The sequence below is a fragment of the Puma concolor genome, chromosome E1 (assembly GCF_028749965.1).
Source record: "Puma concolor isolate L17-30 chromosome E1, mPumCon1.1.hap2, whole genome shotgun sequence".
In the NCBI taxonomy this organism is placed as follows: domain Eukaryota; kingdom Metazoa; phylum Chordata; class Mammalia; order Carnivora; family Felidae; genus Puma; species Puma concolor.
Window position 1 is genome coordinate 49,412,845 of NC_141680.1, and position 22,841 is coordinate 49,435,685.

At 37.8% G+C, this 22,841-nt stretch overlaps 1 protein-coding gene across 2 annotated transcripts in view; it reads right to left on the reverse strand.

Annotated features, from left to right (window-relative positions):
- The window catches only part of SMURF2 (SMAD specific E3 ubiquitin protein ligase 2), a 117,159-nt gene that overhangs the window by 34,473 nt on the left and 59,845 nt on the right, over positions 1-22,841 (reverse strand). For both annotated transcript variants that reach the window (XM_086687746.1, XM_086687745.1), the window contains exons 2-5: positions 20,913-20,951; positions 15,054-15,162; positions 5,543-5,676; positions 2,493-2,558 (exon numbers count right to left, since the gene is read on the reverse strand). In XM_086687746.1, the coding sequence (XP_086543872.1) occupies positions 2,493-2,558; positions 5,543-5,676; positions 15,054-15,162; positions 20,913-20,951 (348 nt within the window). The remainder of the gene's footprint in view (positions 1-2,492; positions 2,559-5,542; positions 5,677-15,053; positions 15,163-20,912; positions 20,952-22,841) is intronic.

The following is a 22,841-nucleotide window of genomic DNA, read 5'->3' on the forward strand; positions in this document are numbered from 1 at the left end:
AGGACAGATTAAAACAGGTTATTTAAAATTCTGCACAGTATAATCTCATTTAAAAAAACAGAAAAGGTATATACATCAAGCTAATAACAATGATGGCATATTATGGGTGTTCCTTATCTTCTCTATTTTTATATTATAACAAAAAAAGAAAAACTTCACAAGACATGGGAAGAACGGAGTAACAGTTTTAAACGTAACAGGGAAAAGATTTATAAACTTGAATCAGTCATCTCAATTTGGTAGATTTTTTTTTAACATTTTATTTTTTGAAACACAGATAATGAACAGGAGAGGGGCAGAGAGGGAAACACAGACTCCAAAGCAGGCTCCAGGCTCTCAGCTGTCAGCACAGAGCCCGATGCGGGACCCGAACTCACTGGCTGTGAGATCATGACCTGAGCCAAAGTCGGACGCTCAACAGAGTGAGCCACCCAGGCACCTCTGGGATATCTTTTCCTAAGGTAATAGTCCAAGAAAAGGATAAAGCTAAGTGTCCAAAAATGCTTACAACTTTCAATGTTATAATAGCAAAAAAATGACTTAACCGTCCAATAATCAAGTTTTGATATATTGATATAATTCACCCCTTGAACACTAATAATGGTTACAGTAAGTGAAGGAAAACAAAAATTTTACATTCACTGAACCAAAACCAAAACCATAAACCAAACCATGAACCAAAACCATAAAAAATATACACACATAAAAGTATATAAAATTACTAGAAAGGGATATATATTTTTTTAAATTAGTATTCTAGCATACTTTTCTTCATTTCTCAAAAAGTGTTATGAATATGTATAATTATTTTTTTAATGTTTATTTTGAGAGGGGGAGAGAGAGAGCATGAGCAGGGGAGGGGCTGAGAGAGAGGGAGAGAGAGAATCCCAAGCAGACTGTACTGTCAGCACAGAGCCCAACACAGGGCTTAAACTCACAAACCATGAGATCATGACCTGAGCCAAAATCAAGAGTTGGATACTTAACAGACGAGCCACCCAGGTACCCCTATAATTATTTGCAAAAGTCTAATTCAGCAAGAACTGGAACTCATTCTGTTTTTAAATGGCAGGATCATGAAGCATAATGTGTGAGTCCAACTCATCTCTACTATGAAAACTAAATTCATACAAAAGCTTCAAATTTAACTACACATGCACACATTTTAAAGTAAAACATTCCTTTTTTATACAGTATACTCCATAGATATATTTCTAACTGCTGACAAAGGAAAGCTGATTGTTTTTATAAATGCCAATTTACACCTAGTCAAACTATTTTGTTACTACTGGACATTAGTTGGCAAATATTATATGACATGCGAAATCAAATTAAATGTGATTGTTCTTACTTTAAAGTTTTATATGCCAGCATTTATTTTTGAGGTTTTTTTTACTCCCTTCTCAATCTAAGAATGACAGGAATTCTCAATAAGGCTGCAGTGTAGATACTTCCCTGTGGTAACTACAACAGGGCTTTGTTAGGTCGCTACTCTGGCAATTCACTAACTATGAACCCAATTCATTTCCTGGGAAAATGAAGCCCTTCAAAAGTAACTTCAGTAACTGAAACCTCTGACAGGTTCATAATGCGATCAACTTATCCTAAATTCTGCTCTGTAGTGAAGTGGTGGGATCCCACTTGCATTTTATTGTTTTTAAGAAGCCTCAAAGGAGTCCATCTCAGTGTCCTACCACATGATGTATCTTTTTTTTTTTTTAATGTTTATTTTTGAAAGAGAAAGAACACAAGCGGGGGTGGGGGTGGGGGGGGAGAGGGAGACAGAATCCTGAGCCGGCTCCAAGCTCTGAGAGCCTGACGCAGGGCTCGAACCCAAGAGCCGTGAGATCTGACCTGAGCCAAAGTTGGACGCTTAACTGACTGAGCTACTCAGGCACCCCTACCACACTATGTATCTTGATCAAAGCTCAATCCATCAATTCTTAGGTCTCAGAAAATTTTACCTTTAAGCCCTTCCTCTGAATCAATTCAAGACAGACCTTATGAGTAAAGTAATAGCTTCTCCCCTTTTTCAATCAGTGCTATACTATCCTTCATTTTTTTTTCCAATTAGCACAATTATTATAAAACTGTAAAGCATTAAACAAAGTTCAATCGAATATTCTTATCAAAAACCAGTTTAAGGATTATTTTTAGAAAACTTTCAGATCATCTGTAAAAGTTTATCTTAGTGTGCTACCATATATTCGCATACTTTAAATGAATGCCTAAGGGATCAATAGTTCTTTACATTAGGAGCCTCTATTTTTTTTTTATATTATTCATAGTTTGAAGGGTTTTTTTTAAATAATTTTTTAAATTAAGGTAGCCAGGAACCTGGATCCACTGTTTGAAATATTTTATGTGACTCATTTAATTTAAGCCAATACAATGAAGCTATAGTTAGTGTACTTGGATTTAAAAGATACACAGAGTTTAGGTCAGTCTGAATGATGCCAAAATTTCACATAACTTTAAATTTCCACACTTACCTACTATCTGTCCTCTAACCGTATCGTTGTCATTTGGCCCAAGTTTGCATAGATCCAACCTCTGATCTATTTGAAATCAACAAAAAAAGCAATTAAAAAATAAGCTGATATCAGAGCTTCTAACATCTATAGAGTGATGGTAAATTTCCATAATCCAATGGCAACCAGGCCTATAATTTAAATAATAACATTTTAAAGATGAAACAAACATTTAAAACCTCTAACTGTATATATAATTGGTACAAATGTCTTAACAACAGTTTTGATAAATTTGGATTTCAAAAACTCTAAGTCACTGGTGTATATACATTGCCAACATGCAATTACTTTTTCTCCAAAGATTTCAGACACTTGTCTTGAGTCTTGGCTTGTCACTTAATAGCTGTTGTCCTTAAGCAATTTATCCCTGAGTCTTGATTTTCTCACGTAGTACCTATACCTCGTATTTTTGAAGGATCAAATCAGGTAATTATGTAAAACTCTTAGGTACCTGGCATATAAGTGTTCAATAAATGTGAGTTATTATCACTGTTATTTTTTATCTAACCATTTCAAATGACCTCCATACACATAAAGTAAATATTAATAAGAAGCCAAGTATAAACTGTAAGATAAGGGTTTGAGTCAGTTCTACTAACTCATTTAGGAGCAACTCATTTATTCTCTCATGCCTCATTAATAGAACAGACATAACACTGACCTGGCCAGTTACAGGAAGGAACAGTGTCACCCACAGCACGCTGCTTTTACTTTGATTATAGCACTTAAAACTGAGTTCTTTTACAGCTATATATATATATATATGTATGCCATCTATTCAAAGAAGTCATGAATTGATAAAAAGGAAGAGACCATACATTAGTCTTTGAATTCTCTGCTCCTAACTGGCAGAACGCTGTACAGTGTGCTCAATAAACATTTGATAAATTAAGTATTACTGCACATCAAAAAGGTCAAGGCAATAAATGCAATGAAACATCCACAGGCAGCACAAAGAAAAATCTGTGTCCCACCAGATTTATCCAGCCAAAAAGAGAAACTTTTTCCCCTTGCAAAATAAATGGACGCGACCAAATCAACTGTACAGTAGACTTCTGCAAGGCAATTCCTCTTCTCTTGTTCAGTCCTTCCAGTGTGTCCTGCTCCCTCTGCCAGCACAGGCCAGCAGGCCTTTGCCCTGGTTTCTCAGAGGACAGGATCCATGCCCCTTTTCACCTTTACATCCACCATGGATTTGAACAGTACCTGGCACATTAAAGGTTTGATAAATGCTGGCTAAACTGAACCAAAGATAAGGTCATCCATGTGGCCTGTAAGTCTTCAGTTTGCCTGCTGGGTTGGGTAATAAAACAGTTCATTTTTATATACTAGACCTCTTCCCATCCCAGCGTCCTCTATTTCCTTTTGGGTCAGCCACCTTGTCAACTCAGAAATACAAGAAATTCTCAAGTGCCTTTAAATTCCCCTGACTCAGAGCTTCTGGTGCAATTTTCTCCCTTTTTCTTCTTAACAGATCAATACTTATATATCTGGACTGTGGTATCATACTACAGTAAAAGGGATTGTCTCTTAATGTATCTAATACTCCAAGAAAAATTTACTCTTTATTTATTAATTTCTTTAGCTAGATTCCATGTGAATTTCTGTTTAGCAGAGGTATCTGGACTAAAATCCCATGACAATGAATGACTAGCAATATTTTTTACATTATATGAAAAAAAATTCTGTAAAAACAACAAAAAATTCTGTCAAAAAAGTTATCTTCAGCTATGTCCCAAAAGAAAGACCTTCCAAAAAGATGTTTTGTCACCTGGTTACTGCCAATCCAATACTAAAATCATTTCTAATGTCTTAACCTTGGTCTGATCTTCTAAATGCCCAGGCTAGTGTAAAACTAAGCTATAATTAAGCAGTTAACACAGCTGTCTTACAATCAACGTCTTACCTTTCTAGAACTTTTAACTTTTTTTAGTTTTATATATCATTCTTATTCACTAATAATTCTCCTTTAATTGCCACCTTAAACACTCCAGTCACCTAAATAAAACTCATTTTATCTCATTAATCCACCAAAACCAGAGAAGGGTGCTAAGAAATGTTAAAAAGGCATATACAACACTTTGACACCCTTCTTTTTACTCTTGGATATCAAACATTTCCTAACACTTATAAACTCACTGTACACTAAGTATCAGTTCTGATTCAGTTCAAGTCTCACTATTTTAAATGTTTCATTCTTTTTATAAAGTCCATAAAATAAATTTAAACAAGAATTTTTACCAATGTTTCAAACATACATAGGAAGTTAAATTTTTGGATCCCTGCCCACCCCCTGCAAAAACAAACATACACATACATATTTTTTTTTTGAGGGGGGACACAAGTGAGCGAGGGGCAGAGAGAGAGAATCTCACAAGGGGCGGAGGGAGGGAGGGAGGGAGGGAGGGAGGGAGAGAGAGAGAGGTGGGGCTCACCGAAAGCAGGGCTCATGTTTTTTTACCTGAAGCAGGGCTCATGCTCACACCAAGTGGGGTTCAAGCTACCTGATATGGAAATTGAACTCACGAACAAGGAGATCATGACCTGAGCCATGTAAGTGTCCTATATTTTTAAAAAAAAATTTTTTTAATGTTTGTTTATTTTTGAGTGAGACAGACAGAGCACGAGCAAGGGAGGGGCAGAGAGAGAGGGAGACACAGAATCTGAAGCAGGCTTCAGGCTCTGAGCTGTCAGCACAGAGCCTAATGTGTGTGCCCTATATTTTTATATATATATATTTTTTTTTTTTTTTAATTTTTTTTTTTTTTTCAACGTTTATTTATTTTTGGGACAGAGAGAGACAGAGCATGAACGGGGGAGGGGCAGAGAGAGAGGGAGACACAGAATCGGAAACAGGCTCCAGGCTCTGAGCCATCAGCCCAGAGCCCGACGCGGGGCTCGAACTCATGGACCGCGAGATCGTGACCTGGCTGAAGTCGGACACTTAACCGACTGCGCCACCCAGGCGCCCCTATATTTTTATATTTTAAAAAACACTCGTATCTACTCACAACCAGTGTCTTTGAGGCGGTTGATGGCATTGGAAAGAAGTCGAACACAACCAAGAAATCCAGCACCTTGTTTTTTATGGATCTTCTTGTGATTCCATACACTGATCGTAACTGAATCAGACTTTCCAATATACCTAAAAAACAACATAACTGAATGAGTAACTTGGCAACTACAAGTAGTGAATGTAAAATTTTTTCTTTTGCTTTTGTAGTCTAAAGTCACAAATGTTTCAGAGTATGGTTAGGTAATGCAAAATATGTTTTGAGTTCAATCAATCCCACAAGATTGACTTTAAATTTTTTTTAAATCTTGTAAGTAAAAATCTATAAAGAATTTTTAATATATCCTTCATCACATCTGCCACTCTCAGACTGGCTAACAATGTGGTAGTAAAAAAACTATTTTAGTAGCTAGTGTCAAATAACACTACAGGTTTCTGATATTTCTTTCCAACAACAAAAATCTTACAAGAGCTTTTATCACAGTCACATTTAAAAAACATTTCAATGACATGGCCTATCATTTCGAAGAGTACTCAGTTTTCAAGGGGCATTGTCAAGGCTGACAGACCAAAAATCTGACATACCTGGTGGGTTTTAAAATGCTGTAGAACAAAAGCTGATTGTAACGCTTTTCCCCTGCTTCTTTCCTGTATGCAGGCCTTGAGCGAGCAGGACTCTTGCAGATTTCACTTCACTGCCTGCAGACAAGCAGAGCAGGGGAAAGCGTTACTACACTTGTCTGTGCGTATACCTGCAAGTACGTTAAGAGCTCTACCACAGCCAATTGTTCACATGGTGCCATCCCATGCAAAAATATAATAAAATAACATAATTATATCAGTAGAATCCTAACTACATTTCATTGCCTCTAAGTGGTCAAATTTTTGGTCCAGCAACCTTGATCTTCAAGTGTCATTCAGTAAAGCAGTAATATCAGAAAAATTCACCTAGTACGTAAAAAAGCCAAAACCACTGAAGTGAGAACTAAAACTTTTCAATGAGAAACAGGGAAACCACACTTAGACCCGGCTGTGCATAAAGCATGCCTATCCCTACTGGACTTTTAATTATGCAAGCTAATCCATTCCCTTTTTAAAAATTAAGCCAATTTGAATTTCATTTCTGTTGCTTACAAATGGGAAAACTCTGGTTGAAAACATCCAACATGCATGCACCAATTTTCAAAGAGACCTAACAGGCCTAACCTGTCAAGTATCTACTGCATGGTATATCAACATTCTACAACCAGAATCAATTATTAAACAGCTACAGCACCCCAGATCAAGCATTAAAACAAAATCACATTAAATCGGTTCCCCAAGCCTGATTCCCCAGCATGATAAAGTATTGATCCCCGTGCCTTAGAATAGCCCACCACTGGCATAAGCACCCTTATGCTGTCAAGGCCCAGAGAGACCTTGAGAATGTACACTGAAAACAGAGGAACGTCTGTCAATTGTGTCCTGGAATGACTGTGAGACAGTGAAATCACCTCCCTGCCAAATGAACTTTTATACAAAATACATTGCTCTTGTATGAAGCCACTGACAATTTGGGTTTGCCTATTCCGTCAGTTAGCCTGCTCTAACCAATCAGGCACAAATCATAAAGGGCCTTGTCAGCCATGGTGTGAACTCTGGCCTTCTCTCCAAGTAAGGCAGGAAGCCAATGGGAGACGTGCAGCAAAGGAGTAACAAGATTTGAAATATGTTTTAACAACATCACTCTAGCTGCTGTGTTGAGGACTGTAGAAGCAAGGCGTGTAAGGCAGGGGTCAGCAAACACAGCCTGTGACCCAAACCCAGCAGAGCACAAAATATAGTGTGATTTCAGTGTATATAGTGTGACACATTTTTTTTTTTTTTAGTTTTAAGGCCATAATCAAATATTTAGAATGTCTACATTCACATTACCACTTTTCTAACATGAGGTCATCATTTCTATTTGCTGGACCCAACAATTCCACATACTAATGATGGTCCAACAAGAATTCCAGCCCATACCATCAGAGAGTCCCCTCCCCCTAAATCCCATGGACCTGGCCACCAGGGAATCTCGCTGATCAGCACATTAATATAATACCATGCTCTGGTCTATAACTGCACAGAACCCCTGACGGACTGACAGGTTTAGGTAGGGACACCCCTCCCCTAGGTCTGGCATGAAGCAGATACTGAAGATGAGCCCTCCGCCCAAATGCCAAAGATTTGTGATTGTCGACCTGTCGGGGGAAAACAGGGGCCCCTTTTAGGCAACAAGCTTGAGCAATGGAAACCTAAGGTAAGAGGGGCCGGCCACAGTGACCACCCAGCTGCATGCAAAGGCTCATGAAGAGACCCACCTCAAAATATCCACAGACCCCAGCCGACCAATGGGCTAGGGTCAGGCACAGGTACCAAAAAAGGAAAATTCCATATGTTCCTATACTCCCACACTCCCTCCCCATAATTAGAGCCCCCCACCGCTGCCTCCTGGCAGACAGTATTTCCTTTGCTATCCTGCCCCCTGCTCCCCTGCAGCGTATCCAGTGGATTCACTACCTCCTTTGTTCTGCCTATATCCATGCTTTCCCCACCAGATCAGGTCGCCCCACACTCCACAGTGTAGGAACTAGTCTCCTTGCCATCTTTGTCTCCCTCAAAGCCCTTCTCCACGGTTACCGCCTAAGTGTCTGCTCTTGGATATAAACCTGATGATAGCATTTCCCCACTTAAAACCTTTTTTCATTGCTCTCCACTGCTTTAAGGAGAGTGTTCAAACTTATTAGTAGGCTTTCAAGGACCTTCATGAGCTGGTTCCTACTTGCCTCTCTTTGCTTGTCCTATGCCGACCTCCCCTTACCTGACGTGAACTCCCTAATGCTGCCCCTCCAACTGTTTTCAGAGTCATGTTCTCTTTCACCTCTGGGTCTTCACACAGACTACTTTTGCTTAGAGCCATCCCCCGTTTCCTTTTTCAAATTAACTCCCACATAAGGTCTAAGCCTAAATGCCACTTTTCTAGGAAGCTGTCCTTAACTCCTAAATTCATATAAAAAAGTTCTGTATATTTCCAGGGCACCTATACTTCCCCATATTCTTATCATACTGTTTATAATTTCCTATTCACTTGTGTCTATACACCACTTAGCTGAAAGCTTGTGAGACTTATGCACTGTCTTATGCACGTCTTATGCACTGTTATACCTGGGTCTCTGGCTGAATTTAAATGTGACTGAAGCTTAAAGAGACGGCTTAAAACAATCTGATTAAGAACTCAAAAGCTGAGTCAGTTACACAGACAGTAGCTTATTACAGTTGGGATTTCAAAATCACCACAGGTCAAATCAAGTAATAAAAAAGGTGCGACCTAACATATTTACTAAAAGCGTCTGACATTTGAGGATTACCTGTGAGGTACTAGTCTAAGCACTTTGCAGGGGTTATCTCACTGCATCTTCCTATCAGTCGTCTAAAGTAGGCATTATTGTTGCTGTCACCAATGGAAACTGACACACGAGGGGTTAAACACTGAGCTAATGATCACACAAATAAGTGGGGGGCTGGGGGTGGGAAGCCAGGTAGTCTCACTTCTCTCTATTGCCTACTTTTTTAGTTCCTATTTATTTGCCTACTAACTTGGAGTCACTGAGCCATAGCACTGAGGGGCACACAAAAAAGCCTTATTCTGAACTGCCTCTCAGTATCTCAATGTTTTAGGAGAAACATGTTTGTTCACATGTGGTTTAGAAGGTCAAATTTAAATAACTGTCCAGAGTCTAGGCTGAGCTGGGTACTCTGCTAGGGGGGTGGGTTAGAACTAATTGTCTAGAAGTAAGTAAGTGAGGTGTCAGGCATAAACGTTTGATGGGAGATGTAAAATTCATTTTTGTAGGTAAGGCAAGTGGAACATTTTGAAGAAAAACTGAAACTGATGAAGAGTGAAGTAGAAAGCTCAAAAAGCTTAAAAGACCAAAGACTTAAAGGTCAGGATATCAGGGCAGTTAACATGTTTATAACATGAGATATGCTGACAAAATGGTAGAGGTATAGAAAACATATAGTAACAGAATTAGCAACCTGGAGAAAACTGACACCTACACCTGCAGGGAGCAACAGATAAGAAACGAGACTATTACTGCCACCCCATCCCTGAAATATTTCCGACTTATTAGCCCAAGATACTCTAACAGCGACGGTGGGGCTAAAACAGAAGGACTGGTGAAATTACTGAAAAGGAATGGAAAACCCTCCTGAATCCCCTCCTTGACCCAGGTCATCCTCAACCCCAGCAGGAGATGTACGCTTTACTCTCTGAAAAGTTCTCTACTCAGGGACACCAGGCACAGCTGAGGGAGAAGGTAAAAGTCCATTATAAAAGCATGGATACTAAGAAGAGGTTACTACAGTCAATAGAGGGACCTCCTAGCATTCTTACACTCTTCAGCTCCAAGAACACTAGCATCCAAGAATATACAGCCCCGGGCAGGAAACAGCAGAATTCTGTGCAATGAATATGTCACAGCCACACCTGATTACCCTAGCAAGCGGACTACCTCTACCCATGGGCACAGAATTTCTAATCAACATGGAAGTGCCTCCCCTTAAATATAAAAAAACAGAAACCCAAATCAAACTAACAGAAAAAAAAAAAGGAACCTTGACAAAAGAGAGGCAATACAAGCAACAAAACTCACTTCTCTTGCATCCAAGAAATAAGACGAAATTACGAAAAACGGATAGTCAGTAAGCAAAGTGATCTTGCAAGCTAAAAATATGAGAGCAGAAATCACAATAAAAAGAATGTTGGAAAACTAAGTAGGGGAAACAGCCCAGATAGTTCATCATAGTTTTTAATTTTTTACTGAAACAAAAATATTTTATTCTACTGGAGATACAATATGAGAGAAAAGAGATAGGACAACTAAATGATAATCAATTCAGAAGGGGTAACATCCAAGTAACAGGAGTTCCAGGAAAGAAAATAGAAAATGGAGAAGAAATCACCTATAATAAATAAAGACAGGGGCACCTGGCTAGCTCAGTCAGTGCAGCATGCGACTCTTGATCTTGGGGTTGTAAATTTGAGCCCCACGATGGGTGCAGAGATTAAAAATAAAATCTTTAAAAAAACAAATAAAAAAGGCAAAATTTCCTCATAACTAAAGAGTTTCAGCATCTAGAAGAGGCACAGGCAGTTATTTCTCTGACATCAGCCATAACAACATCTTTCTAGACATGTCTCCTGTGACAAGGGAAACAAAAGAAAAATAAACTACTGGGACTACATCAAAATAAAAAGCTTCTGCACAGAAAAGGAAACAACAGACAAAAATAAAAGACAACCTACTGAATGGGAGAAGATACTTGCACATGACATACCCAGTAAAGGGTTAGTATCTAAAATATAAAGAACTTACACAACTCAACGTCAAAAAAACCACAAACAATCCAATTTAAAAATGCACAGAAGAGGTATGCCTGGGTGGCTCAGTCGGTTAAGCGTTCGACTTCAGCTCAGATTATGATCTCATGGTTTTTGAGTTCTGCTGTCAGCACGAAGCCCACTTTGGATCCTCTGTCCCCCTCTATTTCTGCCCTTCCCTCACTCACAAATGCTTGCTCTCTCTCACTCTCTCAAAAATAAATAAATATTTTTTAAAAATAATTAAAAAATAAAAATGCGCAGAAGATATGAACAGACATTTCTCCAAAGATATATAAATGGCCAAGAGACACATGAAAACTCACTCATCGTCAAGTAAATGTGTATCAAAACCACAATGAGATATTACCTAACACCTATCAGAATGTCTAAAATCAAAAATTCAAGAAATAGTAAGTGTTGGCGAGGATATGGAGAAAAAAGAACCCTCATGCACTGTTGGTGGGAGTGCAAAGTGGTGCAGCCACTGTGGAAGACAATATGAAGGTTCTTACAAATAGAACTACCCTACAATCCAGTAATCACACTACTGGGTATTTACCCAAAGAATATGAAAACATCCAAGGGATGTATGCACCCCCATGTCTATTGCAGCAGGATTTGCAAAAGCCAAATTATGGAAACAGCCCGTGTCCATAAAGATATGAATGGATAAAGAATGGAATATTATTCAGCCATAAGAAAGAATGAAATCTTGCCATTTGCAACAACATGGATGGCTCTAGAGAGTATAATGTTACAAAATAAGACAGAGAAAGACAAATACCAAATGATTTTACTCATATGTGGAATTTAAGAAATAAAACAAACGAACAAAGGAAAAAAAAAAAAAAGGAGAGAGAGAGAGAGAGAGAGAGACAAACCAAAAAACAAACTCTTAACTATAGAGAACACACAAATGATTACCAGAGGGGAAGTGGATGGGGGGGACAGGTGAAAAAAGTGAAGGGGATTAAAAGTATATTTATTTTTTATTTATTATTATTTTTTTAGAGAGAGCATGAGCAGGAAGAGGGGCACAGGGGAGACAGCAAGGGAGAATCCCAAGCAGGCTCCACGCTCAGTGTGGAGCCCAACGCAGGGCTCAATTCCATGACCCTGGGGATCATTACCCAAGCTGAAATCAAGTCAGTTGCTCAACCAACTTAGCCACCAAGGAGCCCCAAGAGTACATTTATCTTGATGAACACTGAGTAATAAATGGAAGCTGAATCACTGTACTGTATACCTGAAACTAATAGAACACTGTATGTTAACTATACTGGAATTAGGGGCGCCTGGGTAGCTCAGTTCGTTAAGCATCCAACTTCAGCCCAAGTCATGATCTCACGGTTCGTGGGTTCGAGCCCCACGTAGGGCCCTGTGCTGACAGCTCAGATCCTGAAGGCTGCTTCAGATTCTGTGTCTCCCTCTCTCTCTGCCCCTCCCCCACTTGTTCTCTCTCTTAAAAATAAATAAACATTAAAAATATTTTTTTTAATTTAAAAATAAAAAAACTATCCTGGAATTAAAAACTTTTTAATTTTTTTAAAAAGAGTTTATCCAGATTAAAAGGTCCCAATAAGTACCAAGCACTACGTAACATATATACCAAGTCCATCATCAAAAAATTTATTATGTGGCATAAAGAGAATACCCTGAAATCTTCCAGTGGAAAACAATAATCAAGAAAGACCAAAATCAGGATGCCATTAATGATACTCTGAAACTGCACTATTCAAAAGGGCAGTCACCAGTCACATGGAGCTATTGAGTACTTAAGGCTAGTCCAAATTGAGGCACTCTGTAAGTGCAAACAAACCCCTAAGATCTCAGACTTAGCTGAGAAATGTTTATTTTTTTAACCTATGCATTTATTTATAAGAAAAAAAGACCATAATTATTTTATCTTGATTACATGTTGAAATGAGAATATCTCAGATATACTAAATTAAACATGTTTATTAGGCTTAATCTTTTTTATTAACTTTTATTTATTTTGAGAGAGACAGAGACAGTGGGGGAGGGGCAGAGAGAGGGGGAGAGAGAGAGAGAATCCCAAGCAGGCTCCGCACTGTCAGCACAGAGCCTGATGCGGGGCTCGAACTTGTGAACTGTGAGACCATGACCTGAGCCAAAATCAAGAGTTGAACACTTAACCAACTGGGCCACCCAGGTGTCCCTATTAACTTTTTTATTTTTTTTTATTTTTTATTTTTTTTTAATTTTTTTTTTTATTAACGTTTTTTATTTATTTTTGAGACAGAGAGACAGAGCGTGAACGGGGGAGGGGCAGAGAGAGAGGGAGACACAGAATCGGAAACAGGCTCCAGGCTCCGAGCCATCAGCCCAGAGCCCGACGCGGGGCTCGAACTCATGGACCGCGAGATCGTGACCTGAGCCGAAGTCGGCCGCCCAACCGACTGAGCCACCCAGGCGCCCCCCTATTAACTTTTTTAAATGTGGCTATTACAAAGTTTAAAATTACAGACAAGCTTCCATTTGTGGCTCACATTATATTTCTGTTCAAGTGCTGATCTAGACCTAGACAACAATGGAGCATATATTCACAATTTGGAGAGAAATGTGTGTCTTACCTAGAAGGTTATAATCAAACTATCCATTGAGAAAGACAAAGTACATTTTCAGACAAGATCTCGAAGGAATTTTCCCTATCTTTGGACTCTTTCTCAAGATGACCATGAAAGACAGACTTCATCGAAACAGGGAATAACAAAAAATGGGAAATCACTGAACCCAGAAAAGACAAAGGAAATTCCCAACATAATGATAAAGGAGGTTCCTGGACAGTTGTGCAGCAGGTCCTAGACCAGCTTAGACCACCAGACCAGCGTGGAGGAAGAGGCCAAAGGTTTCAGGAGGGAGATCTCCAACAAGGAAACAAAGCCAATAGAATAGCTCATGCGGTTGAATATATGCAGAAATGTCCAGTCCTGTAGGAGAGTCTAGGAATTAATGAGACAGATAGAAAACTAAACAAATGGCAAAATAAGATAGTTAATTCCAGAAAAACAAAATTTATCAAGAGAGGAAATGTAATCACTTCACACCATGCGACTCAGTTATGAATAGTTACATGATCATAATGTAAATACAGAGCAATGATTTAACCAAAAAGGTTCAAATGGAGGGCTCGGAGAAAGGAAGGGCCCACGTGGGTGCTGTAGGAACAGGGATGAGAGAGATCAGTTGTAAAAGCTAAATCTTCTTCTATGGTAAGAAATGTAAAAATAACACCTAAAAGTATGCATACACTAAATCTCTGCATCTCCCCCCCCCCCCCCCACCCCATATACAGACAGATGTATAAAGTAAGCATGAGATCTAGAAAGAGAAGAAAGTACCGGACTAAACAATCAAAGTAACTCTAGTTACCTTGAGAATGGGAATCAGGAATAAGGATGGGGCGGCAAACTGCAGTTTCCCATTACAAGCCTTACAACATTGGGGCGCCCCAGTGGCTTAGTCGGTTAAGCGTCTGACTTGGGCTCACCGCACGATCCCACTGTTTGTGGGTTTGAGCCCCACGTCGTGCTGTGCACTGACAGCTCAGAGCCTGGAGCCTGCTTCGGATTCTGGGTCTCCCTCTCTACCCCTCCCCTGTTTTCACCCTCTCTCTGTCTCTCCCAAAAATAAAAATAAATATTTAAAAAAAAAAAGCCTTACAGTATTATGCACTTTTTAGAATGGTGCATATAGCACTGTGATTAAAATTTGAAAAAAAGAAACCATCCCTATAAAAGCACAAAGAATGTCTATGAGTGCACTCCAATTACGATTTCTGGTTTTATACTCATAATTGACCTAAAGTAAACTAATACCTTTATTTAACCGAAAGAAGATGGGACGGGGTTGCTCTATACTGCATATACGTTTTATTCTCCATAGGCTTACTAAGAGCATTTCATCTTCCAAAACCAGCTATCAATAAGTCACAGTACCTTCCCACTAGGTTTTGTGCCCCTCTGTGAAGACCAAATTATACCACAGATCAAACTCTGATCATTTTCAGTGATTCTTTTCAAATACTATATCAAATAATATTGATTCTATGTTTCATTTCAAATGAATCATTTAAACCTACAGGTCATAATGCTGATTCCACTTTGGATCAAGTGTATTCTTCACAGTATCTGTAGAATGGCATTGCCCAGATCCATCAACCACCACCTTAGCAAATGGATCAGGAAGTCCTGTGGAAAAAGGGGAAGAATTTTTTTTTAATTAAAGAATAATGTGACGTGGAAAATAGAAGATTAATTGTATAAAACTTACTATTTGCTACAAAAGATTATCCCATTCTTTATAAAAAGTGTAACATTTAGCTATAAATGAAAAGTGGTCCATTTTGAACGAAGATTAAAGTTAATTCTACATTAAATACCAAAAGCTACGTTTTTCTTGTTGCTATCTCAAAACATTCTCAGCTTAAACTACCAAAGCCTAGAGGTTACCTCATAATAGGGAAGTGTTTATACATCTTTACCAGCCCTTTGACCCCAGGAAGCTTAAAACAGTTCTGGTTCTCTTAGGGCCTTCCCAAGGTCCTCCTTAGTAGCATTTTTAAAGAAAGAGCTTCTTACAGGTTTTCACACAAGAATATGGGCTACAGAGAAATCAAATTAGCCAAAAAGTTTTCCTGAATAACTACCATGAGTGATGAAAAACTGAATCAAAAAATTAAATACCCTGCCTTAAAATGTTAAGAATGCCTTGGGGGAGAGGGAAACCAGAGAATAAACAAATGTTTGTATAGATTCTAAAGAAAATACTTTTAACACTATGTCAGGCACTATTCTAAATGCTTTACATATATTAAATCTCTTATTCCTCACAATAATCCAATGGGGTAAATGTTACTATAGTCTCTACCCTACTGATGAGGAAACTGAGGCACAAAGGGGTTAATTAACTAATCCAAGGACAAACAATAGTACGTGAGAGAGCCAGGGTCTAACGTTTAGATTTTAAACCCATGCACATAAAATCTGGTTCTCAATTTCATGCTCCCAACTACTATACTATAGTATACCTCTCACGTACCATGCAGTTCAACAGTGAGTACAAGTAAGAGTTCAGAAAAACAGAACTGTTGGGGAGTTTGAACAGTAAATCAAGGCGCTTTTTTTTTTTTTTTTTTTTTTTTTTTGAGGGGATGGGACTCATTGGGCTTTAAAGGACAAACAGGAAGATCACCAAGAAAGGTATGACCGCATCTGAAGGGTTGTGAGGAATCTAACCAAATCATTTGTGCTACAATGTTAAAAGTAAATGCTGTGGGTAAGAGAGGCTTAGAAATCAGAAAGTGACTGAGGTAGATAATAGGGTGTCATATTTTTCTATTAGCGGTATTCAGGGTGGACTGGGAGAAGGGAAGACTGGTACAGAGACTATCTAGGAAGCGGTCATAAGTTTCACACAGTAGGATAAACGAACAGTAAGATGAGCAGACTCTGAACTAGGCAAGTCACAGGAAAAGGGAAAGGACAGTGAAGTAATAAACTACTCTGAAAGATCTAATACAAGTTTATAAGAAACTAGGGTCAAAGATGATACTATAGTTTTCAGGCCTAAGTAACAATGAAAACAGTGGTTCTTTTGGAGAAAAAAAAAGTTAGAAGGTAGAACTAAATAAAGTTTTAATGAGACAAAAATGACATTTTGGGATAGCATAGATCTCCTATGGACAGTTGAAAATACTAGAACGGGGCGCCTGGGTGGCTCAATCGGTTAAGCGCCCAACTTCAGTTCCGGTCACGATCTCGCAGTTTGTGAGTTCGAGCCCTGTGTCGGACTCTGTGCTGACAGCTCAGAGCCTGGAGCCTGCTTAAGATTCTGTGTCTCTCCTTCTCTCCACCCCTCCCATGCTCATGCTCTGTTTCTCTGTCTCTCAATAATAAATAAACGTTAAAAAAAAATTTTTTTTAAACAAAGAAAATACTAGAACAAAATGTTGGTATGGGTTGATAATTGGAGAAATTCTGCACCTTGATATCTATGCTAATTTTTTTTTTTTTAAGTCAAGATACCAATGTGCCAAGATTCGAGGTCAGGCATAAATCACATCGTCAGTTCCCCAATCCTATGATTCTGTGATCTGTCAACTTCAAATAAGAGAGGACCAAATTTTAAGAGTGTTAAGTATTTAAGAAGATACTTGGAAGTTAGGGTATTGATGTATTTAACTATATTCTTGAAGTTTACTGCTATTCATATTATTTCAGTAATACCTACCATTTTTAAATATGTTTAATGGAAGAATATTTTTCCCACTACCTTCAATAACATTAAGTATTTTCAAGAATCTATTCTTTTTCTTTTGATTCTACTATCTCAGCAAACATACAAATGTATGTTTGTAAGCAAAAACAAAAATCACATTTCAAGCTTTCCTTTTAGGATGTTGTTTAAAGAATTAAGGACTACGGGGAACAACTTTTCCACACAAATACACTAGGCATGGTTTCCAAGTCCTTAATTAACTATGAAATTCTGAGTCCCAACCTCCTATGTTTCTTTTCTGTTAAATAATACAAAACACAAGCTCTATGCCCTAACAAAAAAAAGTACCTATATTTCAACTTACCTGTTTCTATTAGTCCACAAAAATTTACCTTGAGAGCCAAGTTACTGTGATGTGATCAAAAGCTATCAAGTTTTCTGAAGTTAGTGAGGCTTCTAGTGGTAAATATCAAGTGGCTAAGGTATTTTCTGTATTTTTAAAAATTTCTCAATCATCCCCATCATTTCTGAGTCATACAAAAATAGCTAAAGCTGAAGACTTCCTCGCTATACAAATGCACTTGAGCTGCAAATAACAATGAAACAAAAATTTCAACTTAAAAGTGTGTTACTTTCTGGAGAAAATAAAGCTTTATTTTTGATTGGGGGAAGAAAAAGAACATTCACCAATCACCGTGGTTCTGAGTGACTTCAATTTGGCCCCTAAATATAGTGACTCAACACAGTATCTTACACATAAATCTTTTATTTAAATGTTACATAAAAGAGGGGCACCTGGGCGGCTCAGTCAGTTAAGCATCTGACTTCGGCTCAGGTCATGATTGCACAGTTCGTGAGTCTGAGCCCCACCTCAGACTCTGTGCCACCCGCTTCGGATCCTCTGTCCCCCACCCCTTTTTTGCCCCTCCCAACTTGTTCTCTTTCTCACTCTTTTTCAAAATAAATAAACTTAAATAAATGTTGCATAAAAGAGAAAAAAATTATACTAATGAAAACATTCTTTAAGAAACAGATAATGGATAAAGACAGATACAGGATCATGTTAATGGTAGAATCTAGATGGTGGATATTCACTATAAAACTTTTCCATGTTCTTATACGTTTAGAAAGTTTTCCTTCTAAAATTTTAGGGAGAGGGGGAAATAATTTATTTTTTAAAGCCAATAAGCTTGAAAACAATTCCAAAAAGTGAGTTAGCAAATTTTTTCTCAGGAAGGGTAGATACCCAGAATAAAGAGTATTATCTCTAATACACAAATTACAAGACAGCACTTGGCAGTGTATTTTTTCCTATAATTAAATATATACACACACGTATGTTTCATCAGCCTATAGTCATGCTTGATATTAAAGTTTACTTTTCTCATTCAACATGATTTAAACTGCATTACAAGCAAACACTACATTTTGATATCAATGATAACTGCATTCTGACAATAAACACACTCTCACTCAAATTTCATGAAGAGATTTAGGAAGTACTACAATTTTTTCTCTGGAATTAATGTGGGCAACCTTCAACTTATAAACAGATCAATGACAAACTTAAGTTTGTCAGCAGAGGCCATTCCCACTGTGAACCCAGGTGATAGCCCATCCCTGGCTGAGTGCCTTCTGAAGGCCTCAAGATTGGCTTTCCAATTTCCCTTTCCAGAGCCATCAAATGTTTCTTCCATTCTAGGTTTACAAGATAATCATATAGTTTCCCCTAATTTCCTTATCCCTAGAAGCAAACTCACAACTCTTAAGAAAACTTTTATCAATTTTTACTGCCTATGCTAACGAAAGAGAGAAAGAGTCCTTTCTTTCTTTTTTTCCCACCTACAACTTAAGGGCAGATAAAGATCGTATAACTGATATTAACTGGCTCTCCAAGGTTTACCAAAAATCAAAGTAAGATTCTTCTAGATTTCCTAGGAAAACTCACACAAGTAGATCTGGATATTATACTGGAGAAACTGTGTCTTAGGACTCTGGAGGAAAGAAAAGAACTTGGGAAGGAAGGCTGGGAGACAAAATGTTAGATTTTATCCGTAAAACCAAAGCAGACATCTTGGAGGATGCAGAAGGAGCTATAAAAGAGTGCATGCCTCACTTGTCTCCCTTTTCTCCTTGTCACCTACCTATCCAATCCTATTTGCCACTTCACAGTCCTACTAATCCTACCTCAAATCAACCTTAAGAATGGTAAAAAAAAAAAAAAAAAAAAAAAAAAAGTATACACTGGTTATTAGTGACAGGGATGAATTAGGTAGTTCAGAAAAAGCCTGTGAAGACAGAATTTGGTGGCAGCGGAGAGAGGCCACTGGCCTCTCCTGCTGTGATACGCAGTACGGTAGACAGCACCTGGTACATATATTGGAGACTGCTTAAAACTTTCTTAACTATGTCCCACAGCATCCTATTTAACTGCTTTCCCATATAAGCACAGAAACCAGAAAAATTTCTAATTATACAGTTTTATGTTATTTTATAAGCTTTAATTCTGGTTCTACTCTAGATATCTTAGAAGAAAATTTCAAGTGAGATGAATGAAGCATGATTTTAAAATGCATCAAGAGCTTACTATTTCTTTTAATGAAACCCCTGAAAATTAAGTAATATCATATTAAATTAGCACTCATACCTAGTTTCTGGGGGCTGGTAGAACTTGAATTTTAAAATCTAATGAATCTTCTTGGGGCACCTGGGTGGCTCATTCGGTTAAGTGTCCGACACTTGATTTTGGCTCAGGTCATGATCTCAGGGTCATGGGATCACTCCACACTGAGTGTGGAGCCTGCTTAAGATTCTCTCTCTCTCTCTTTCTGCCCCTCTCTCCTGCTTGTGAGTGTGCACATGCTCTAAAATAAAAATTTTAAATAAAATAAAAAATGAAAATCTAATGAATCTTCTCAATTTATAACTTCAAATATATTACATATAAAACTTTGTTGGCTTCGAGTTCTTTACTAAAAATTATATCATTTTGACTCAATTATTTATATATATTTATTTTATTTTTTTTACTCAATACCTTAAAGCTATTGTGAAGTATGATATTACAGGGTAAAGATTTTAAACACACGTGAGGGGTTCTTCCCAATCCTCCTTCACAAAACTTAATCCTAAATAAAGCCACAAAAAAATTTGACAACTTATTGGCAAAGAGACTGCAAATAGGGGAACCAAATGTCTGCTTTAGAGGCCGAGACATAAGAGCATCTATGATTGAATGTGGCAGAGATTTCTTTCCTACACTCTGGAAATTCTAAGCAGGCTGAATAACTTCTCTACTTTCCAAGGTATGGTGAATGCCTGAATAAAATTTCCTATAAAATGTTAGAAAAGAAAAAGTGTTTACAAAATAATCTCCACCCTTTCTAGAAACCTAGTAGTATGCACACCCTCGATATTCTTTACACGTCTCATATACACACATATACACATATACATTTCACACAACTATGTGAGGGGGTGGATAAAAGGAAAGGAACAAAGGCTAAAAAGGCTTTGTTTTAAGGCTAAAAAGGCTTTGTTTTTTTAAGAGGACTTTGTCCTCTTAAAAAAAAAGTATTGCCAAAAGGGTCCAAACCAAAGCATTCATAAAATAGTATGAAGTATATTTCTGAATAGAGAAATCACTAAAGCCAGACAATTCTGAAAAAGTTATCCAAAAAGTCTACACACAACATACAAGATTTAAAGTTAATTTACTTACGGAAAAAATCCTTTTTCACCAAGTTTTTTGCACAGAGTACTGTAAAGGAAACAAAAAATACATGGAAAGAATTAAAATGGTAAGACCGCACTGTCAAAACGTTCATTTTAAAACACTGAAAGTACCAGTGAATGATAAACATTATAGCAAGGTTTGAAATATGATCACAAGCTTTTATTAAAGACTAGCAAAAGACAGCTGAACCAGTGGTTCCAACTTTAGCAATGATCACTCATAACAGCTGACAGCCAGAAAATTTATAAATCTGGTATTCTAATAAGGACCAACTTCCAATCAATCTTCCATCAAGATTTATCTCAGAGCAGCTCGGTGAAAAGGGGAAAATAGTTCCAAGAAAAAAATAAGCAAACTCAGGTTGACATATACATTTTTTAATGAAATAATTTTATACTGAAGATCATAAATAAAATAAAGCTTTCTTGATATAGATGAGATTTTTAAAAAAATAACATTGTTATTTAGTCTCCACCTAACTCCACAGAAATTTTATAGGAGAGATAAATTACCTTCTTCTAAATCATCACTCAATGACAAGACAGATTACTGTATCTACCAAAAATTAAAAGTTAATACACTGAGTAGATATCCCAAAGCCACATTCTCTGGATTACCCTGCATGAAATTATTACTCGTAAGGTGATGGATGCACAACGTTACGAATATATTAAAACCACTGAATTGGAGGTGCCTGGGTGGCTCCGGTTCAGGTGATCTCGTGGTCCATGGGTTCGAGCCCTGCGTCTGGCCCTGTGCTGACAGCTCAGAGCCTGGAGCCTGCTTCGGATTCTCTGTCTCTCTCTCTCTCTCTCTCTGCCCCTCCCTTGCTCGCACTCTGTGTTTCTCTCTCTCAAGATAATAAACATTAAAAAAAAATTTTTTTAAACCATTGAACTGCACATTCTAAAGGGGTGAATTTTATAGTTTGTGGTTACATGTCACTTTAAAAAAGTATTGCTTATATAGAGTTATAAACTTAACTTGTTTAATTCAAACTTGTTAAAAGTGAAGGGAAAACATCAATTTCTGTATGGTTTATAACTTATAAAATATCTATACATGTAATATTTGGTTAATTTCTACCCACTTCTACTCGGTTGAAATGGTCTGGAAGTTTAGTGTTATTTAACATAACAAACCTTGGGAATAAGTCTATATATAACTAATCACTCTAAAAGTTCAAATAAAGGGGAGCCTGGGTGGCTCAGTTCATTAAGCCTCCAACTCTTGATCTCGGCTCAGGTTATGATCTCATGGTTCATGGGCTCTGTGCTGACAGCACGGAGTCAGCTCGGGATTCTTTCTCCCTCGCTCTCTGCCCCTCCCCGGCTTGCATGTGCTCTCGTTCTCTCTCTCTCTCAAAATAAATAAACTTTTAAAAAAAAGTTAAATAAAAATTATTTTAAAGACAGATGCCAGGGACCTGGGTGGTTTAGTGGTTGGTTTAAGCATCCGACTTTTGATTCCAGCTCAGGTCATGATCTCATGGTTCATGAGTTCAAGCTCTGCATCTGGCTCTGCACTGTCAAGCAGAGCCTGCTTGAGATTCTCTCTCTCGGCCCCTCCCAATTGTCTCTCTCTCTCTCTCTCTCTCCCTCAAAATAAGTAACTTAAAAAAAAAAAAAAAGAGAGATGCCATTGGTAAATGAGTAAAATTATTACGTAAGTACAAGATAGTGATTTAGTAGTCAGAGTCATTTAGGCCCTGTCTTAGAAACAGTTTTATTTTTAAAAACATAAAAACTCAAATATGAAAACTAAGAGCCGTAACTGAGAGTACCAAATCACTAAATGGATTTAGAAGAACTTCTCTCTAACCTTCATTATCACCACATAAACCGTACAGAATACTCAGGATCAATACATTTACAACACATATATGAATCCAAATTCTAATCTTCAGTACTGCTG